The 6,901-nt window shown below is 43.9% G+C and overlaps 1 protein-coding gene across 1 annotated transcript; it reads right to left on the bottom strand.

Annotated features, from left to right (window-relative positions):
- Positions 1-1,053: 1,053 nt before the first annotated feature.
- LOC146612701 (dnaJ homolog subfamily C member 5-like) lies at positions 1,054-3,230 on the bottom strand. Its single transcript, XM_085377530.1, has 4 exons — positions 3,124-3,230; positions 2,742-2,955; positions 2,488-2,662; positions 1,054-1,151 (listed from the first exon to the last, which is right to left on the bottom strand). The coding sequence occupies exons 1-4, from the start codon at positions 3,228-3,230 to the stop codon at positions 1,054-1,056; spliced, it is 594 nt and encodes a 197-aa protein (XP_085233656.1).
- Between the last annotated feature and the right edge of the window lie 3,671 nt (positions 3,231-6,901).

Here is a 6,901-nt window from a genome sequence, read left to right as displayed (position 1 = left end):
GGTTTTTAATGATCAGCTGTGCGGACAGAGCGATCGGAGGTCTTCAGACGAGTCTGAGTGACGAGCAGGAGGTTTTGTTTAGCGTGCAACACGAAATATGAAGGCTGAAACCAACAAAGAAGAAATATGGAGGCTGACAGAGTCATTCACCTGCACTATAAACCTGCAGTTCCTCTGACGTCCAGACTCAGTGGTGGCAGCACTGAGTCTGTCCCCATAGACTCCTGTGTTAAAATCAACAGCTTGAAGCTAACACTGCTGTGGTCTGTAGATACTTTACCCTCCATAACACCAGTATAACTTACCTGCATTATTAGGGGCGTGGCCTGTGTGACTGACAGGTGGATGGTGACACAAATAGCTGTAGCTGCTAGCTTCACCTGAACCGGGCCTGTGGGCCGAGTTTGTGCTGTTGGAGCCTTTTGCTTTTTAATGACATCACCAACAATATGGCTGCTGTGAGGTCACTGCACTAACAGAGCGTCCAAGAAGGCGGAGCAAGTGTTTGATGAGGGAAACTCGAGGAATCTGATTGAATGTTAATGATTAGCAGGGGTTTGAGTCTGTGTGATGCTAATATGGTGTCATGTCGGTGGTCCAAACAGTTTAAACCTTAAAAAAAAAAACTCATTCACAATCGGGACAAAAAGAGAGGGGCGGAGCTTCCAGGTGACTTGACCACAGGTGTGTCATCAGGTTTATTTGAGTTCACAGATGACAACAAATTAAAAGAAACAAACTTCAAACTGAAACATTATTTACATCATCATGTGACATCCGAAGCTCCACCTCTTCTTCCCAAAAACAACCAATCACAGCATTGCTTCAGCTACAATAATAACTGAACAGCAGGTGACGAAGATGGTCTCCTCACAGGACACTAAAACACAGAGACAGTTTGCACACAGGAGGACTTTGGTGGTTTCCTGTCCTTGGAGGAAGATAGAAACAGAAACTCAGAGTAAGCTTTAAACTGGAGGAGCTTTCCTGCTGCCGCGCTTCACGGTCGGGCTACAGCTTGCGGTCGTAGACGGAGTAATGCATTTCCCGTCTTCATGTGTAGGTGTCCCCGTACCTGCGGTGGCCATCGCCAATCAGCTGAGTTTTCTCGCTGGCATTCGTCGGCTGGTGGACTATCGGAGCCTCGATGTCTGCAGAAAAAACAGAAAGTCAACAAAAGTCAGCGAAGGTTCTCGGTCACGCAGGTTGTGGTGGTCTAAAGAGCTCGCACAGACTCGCACTTCCTTGTTCACGTTTCATCTGGGAAGCTTCTTCCGCTCTAAGAGCCATCAGTGGAGAGTGGTGGGTAGTTACAGTATTTTACAGCCGCTAGGACACATTTCCCAATACTTAGGTCACTTTTGCAAAACTCTTCACACAATCCTCCTAACTGACCGTCAGCTTGGCAAAGCAGTTCATTTCACATTCAAAATGCACTACAACTACCAAAACACTTTATTCAGGTCTCAAATAAACTCATTCTTCCAGAACACTAGCAAAGGTTGACAGCCGACAAACACACTTTGTCACCCACAAAACAATGACCTAAAAACACTAACAACATGTAGCATTACACAGTGTTTTCTTGTGTAAAACAAGGACACATCTCTGTTTATAATTTCAATATATGTTACTGGAATGAATCAGACATCATGCAGAATTCGTTAATATTTGTTTCTGTATTTTTATTTTTTTGCAATAAGTAATCCCAAAATACAAGAATTTGTATACACACCATCCACTGATACACATACAGTAGTAATGCTAATCTACTCGGTCTCCTCCATTTGGCCACAGGTTCTCATCCACATCACATCTTATGTCATCTAGGGCAACACACCTAGGAAAGAATCTTCTGGCTGCCAGAATTGAAGGAGTTGAACAATTGAAGGAGTAACACCTGTGCAGATGTTCATCTACAATGAGAATCAGCTGTGGCTGGTTAAACTGCATTTTTAGATTTAAAATATGTTTCAATAAAATATTGCTGTTGGATTTTGCTGTCTTTTCAAGTTTTGCATTGTGTTATTGTTTTGGCCATAAGTTTAACAGTTTTGAAAACAGTATGTAAGCACATGCAAAATGTCCTGTACGTACAAAGATTTTTGGCAGTTGTTGTGTCTGAGTGAGAAGATAATTCATGAAATTTGAGAGATGTAGTCATTGAATGCATTTTGTGCCAAAACAATGATAACTGGTCCTCAGTTTAGCCCACATAGACTTCTGTTGTGCTCACTGTGTGAGGAGTTTTGCAAAAGTGACCTAAGTATTGAGAAATGTGTCCTAGCGTCTGTAAAAAACTGTAAGCCCTATGGGAGGGTCCTAGACCTGCTGTTGATCCTTTGCCTAATCACACGAGCCCAGGTGTGTGTCCACAAACACAAACCTGTTCTCATTATATTTGTAATTACACTTCCTTCTATTTAAAGATGACTGACTGCACCTTCAAACATCAAAATAAAAGCTAAACACTTCCTGTCACCTCACCATTTTCGGGTTCGTTGCGGATCTCCTCCTCCAGGTCGTCGGGGGAGGCGTAGTCTGGCTCCGCCCCCTCTCCTGTGGGTGGCGGCTTCAGTTTGCCGCAGCAGCAGTTGCAGCAGCAGCAGAGACAGCAACAGCAGTAAAAGCCGGTGATGATCCCACAGAGCACGAACAGACCCTGAACACAAACACGCCGTCAGCTCACGCCTCCTCACACCACCTCTATTCACACAGCTAGAGTGGAAGCTCCGCCCCACCTTGGCCCACCAGGTGGACAGCATGAAGTATGTGTTGACGTTGTCCTCTCCAAACTGCTGGGCCACGTAGAGTCCCAGCGAGCCATATGAATCGTAGATGTTTCTCTTGGTGAGGTCACTCAGGACGGCGTGGGCGCTGTTCAGCTCCTTGAACTTCTCCGCCGCCTCCGGGTTGTCCGGGTTCTTATCGGGGTGGTACCGCAGCGCCAGCTTCCTGACATCACACGCAGGTGTTAGTATTCACGCGCTGAGGTCAGAGAGTCTAGCTCTGCCCTCTGATTTCATCAGCAGTGCCATTAGTGCGCAAGCTGAACGTCACGCTTGCATCTTAAATCGTGTGATCAAACGTGCAGGTGAGTGGGCGGAGCTGGTGTAGGCTCACCTGTACGACTTCTTGATGTCGTCATGGCTGCAGCCTTTCTCCAGCCCCACGATGTGATACAGAGACTCTCCAGAGGTGGACAGAGCGCGCTGCCTGCCGTCAGACATCCTAAAACCATCACCTGTCGCAGGTGAGCAAACCACAGTGTCACACACGCGGTCACAGGGAAAGATAAACGCCAGGAAACATGCTCCGTAGGGCAAAGGTCAGTGAAAACCTTTCAAATATTTTAGTGACAGCAGTGAAAGTTTATTAGTTCATGGATCAGAAGACGTGAGGAAAAAGTGAGAATCGTTTTAACGTTATCTGCGGGGTTAAAGGTCACTGTTTCCTGCTCGTTGTTCCTGTGGTTTTTTATTAAGCAGAAAAAAGTGTCTGACTTTTAACTGAAGAAGAAGAAAGTGAACAAATAAATAACATAAACGTGTCGTTACTGCTGCACTAAAAAACTCCAGAAACACACAAAACAATGTCGGCTATGTGCCGAACACGGAGTCGAATGAGATGAAATGACGAAATGAAACCAAACGTAGATGCAGCTCTATAAAAATCAGAAACAGAAAAATGTAATTTAAAAATAAAATGTTCGCCCAAAGAGAAACAGTAAAAATTCTACAGAAAGAAGAAAAGTGGTCACTTTATTAGTTCAGTGCACAAACCCAACCTCACCACTTCGGCTGCTACAATAGAAACATGTCTCCTTCATGTCAAAATAAAACCAAATAGAAACAGGTCTGCTTCACGTCAAAATAAAACCAAAATAGAAACATGTCTGCTTCACGTCAAAATGAAACCAAATAGAAACGCGGCTGCTTCACGTCAAAATAAAACCAAAATAGAAACATGTCTGCTTCACGTCAAAATGAAACCAAATAGAAATGCGTCTGCTTCATGTCAAAATAAAAACAAATAGAAACATGTCTGCTTCACGTCAAAATGAAACCAAATAGAAACACGTCTGCTTCACGTCAAAATAAAAACAAATAGAAACGTGTCTGCTTCACGTCAAAATAAAACCAAATAGAAACAGGTCTGCTTCACGTCAAAATAAAAACAAATAGAAACATGTCTGCTTCAGGTCAAAATAGAAACACCTCTGCTTCAGGTCAAAATAAAACCAAATAAAAACTTGTCTGCTTCACGTCAAAATGAAACCAAATAGAAATGCGTCTGCTTCACGTCAAAATAAAAACAAATAGAAACGCGTCTGCTTCAGGTCAAAATAAAACCAAATAGAAACAGGTCTGCTTCACGTCAAAATAAAAACAAATAGAAACATGACTGCTTCACGTCAAAATAAAACCAAAATAGAAACATGTCTGCTTCAGGTCTAAATAGAAACACCTCTGCTTCAGGTCAAAATAAAACCAAATAAAAACTTGTCTGCTTCACGTCAAAATGAAACCAAATAGAAATGCGTCTGCTTCACGTCAAAATAAAAACAAATAGAAACATGCCTGCTTCACGTCAAAATGAAACCAAATAGAAACGCGTCTGCTTCACGTCAAAATAAAAACAAATAGAAACGCGTCTGCTTCACGTCAAAATAAAACCAAATAGAAACAGGTCTGCTTCACGTCAAAATAAAAACAAATAGAAACATGACTGCTTCACGTCAAAATAAAACCAAAATAGAAACATGTCTGCTTCAGGTCTAAATAGAAACACCTCTGCTTCACGTCAAAATGAAACCAAATAGAAATGCGTCTGCTTCACGTCAAAATAAAAACAAATAGAAACGCGTCTGCTTCACGTCAAAATAAAACCAAATAGAAACAGGTCTGCTTCACGTCAAAATAAAAACAAATAGAAACATGTCTGCTTCACGTCATAATAAAACCAAAATAGAAACATGTCTGCTTCAGGTCAAAATAGAAACACCTCTGCTTCAGGTCAAAATAAAACCAAATAAAAACTTGTCTGCTTCACGTCAAAATAGAAATGCGTCTGCTTCAGGTCAAAATAAAACCAAATAGAAACACATCTGCTTCAGGTCAAAATAGAAACACGTCTGCTTCAGATCAAATTAAAACCAAATAAAAACTTGTCTGCTTCACATCAAAATAAAATGCGTCTGCTTCAGGTCAAAATGAAACCAAATAGAAACGCGTCTGCTTCAGGTCAAAATAAAACCAAATAGAAACGCGTCTGCTTCACGTCAAACTAAAAAACAAATAGAAACGCGTCTGCTTCATGTCAAAATAAAACCAAATAGAAACGCGTCTGCTTCAGGTCAAAATAAAACCAAATAGAAACACGTTTGAGTTTCAGGCCATCGGCGCGAACATTTCCACAGACGGTTCGAATGCCTCGACCTGCCACGACGTGCCTGTTATTACATCAGCAGGCCAGAACCACTTGATGTGAGCCCCTCACAGATATGAGGTTTTCATGGGACACTGGTGACCCTGTACCTGATGATGTCACACAGGTGGGTAGCGGCAGGATCGACATATACAGAAGGAAAAGAGTGAGAGAGCTAAAGAGCCATTACCTGCCTGCCGAAGCCTTGCAGCGTCCCGACCCAGTTGCTACCTGCTCAGGTGTTCCTACTTCGACCTGCAGCTCGAAGCTTCTACCTGCTCAGGTGTGCCTGCTGACAGCCTCCATCAAACATTCAGCAGCGGCTCGGATCGGGTGACTGCGAGCCTCCACGCCTGCTCGGGTTTCTCCGACACGCTCTGACGGATTCATTGTGACGTGGAGGGAGAGATGTTACCATGGCGACCAGGTGAGTCAGGAGGGGACGGGGCAGGTGCTGTAAGTGGATGCAAAGGCTGACTTCTTTTTGCTGGAGCTCCAGCTGTGTGAGATGCACCTGGTAGAGGAACACCTGACACACCTGGTTCCAGAAAATGGCGCCAACACAAACTCTTCACTTTAGCTTTGAGCTAATGTGACCTGTACAGGTGTGCCCTACCTGCCACCCTGTGACAGCCGTGACAAGTCTGAATAAAAGAGAAACCTTTGACCTTTGACCTCTGATCTCTGATCTCTCAACGTCTGCTTTAAATCATTAGGCCGTCAGACTGAAACAGCCTTCGTTCCTTCGTTAAAACAATTAACAAAGTGCTTACCATGAACAACACTCGGACCCACAGTGGGCCCTGTCCTGTGGGGTCCCAGTAAAAAGTGGTACTGGATAACGTTTTCTTTCTTTCACACGGTTTAGGGATGAAAACCACCTGCGAGCCAAAATGCATGACTCTGCAGACTGAACTAGAACTCAGGAAACAGCTTTGATGATGAAACGTCACTGCAGAAAAACTCGGGTAAAGCAGCAGGGAGAAAAAAGTCATCCTGAATTCAGGAACCACACAGGTACCACATGACAAAGGACACTCACACAGTGTACACACATCAGGTAACCAGCGAGACAGAAGGACTATCAAAATAAAAGAACTAGCACAGATACTACTGCACACTGGTATATGTGTTTATCTTCTGTCCCTCAGACAGACCCCGGGGGCGACTGGCGTCCTCCTATCCATGTTCTATGGAGAGCATCCTGTGCTGCTGCTTCCGTGTGATTTTCCAGCTGAGACTGACCCGAGGATCCTCGGGTGGTCTTTACCCGCTCTCGACAAATCGCACCGCTCTCGCCGTCTCAGAAAAGCAGTAAATATCAAAGACTCGTCACAGCGCGTTCATAATCTGTTCACACTGCAGCTGTGAGGCAAACGATACAGGAGCATCAGAGCAGAGACAGCAGTTTCTACCCTGGAGCTGATCAGCCGATGGCATCCTGTGTAATACTGTTTATGTGCAATATAGCTTC

This window comes from Diplotaxodon limnothrissa, linkage group LG18, assembly GCF_057381915.1.
Source record: "Diplotaxodon limnothrissa isolate DT_005_m linkage group LG18, D_limnothrissa_male_GT1.1, whole genome shotgun sequence".
In the NCBI taxonomy this organism is placed as follows: Eukaryota; Metazoa; Chordata; class Actinopteri; order Cichliformes; family Cichlidae; genus Diplotaxodon; species Diplotaxodon limnothrissa.
The sequence above is the reverse complement of the archived record's forward strand: the minus strand, read 5'-3'. Positions and strand labels throughout refer to the sequence as shown.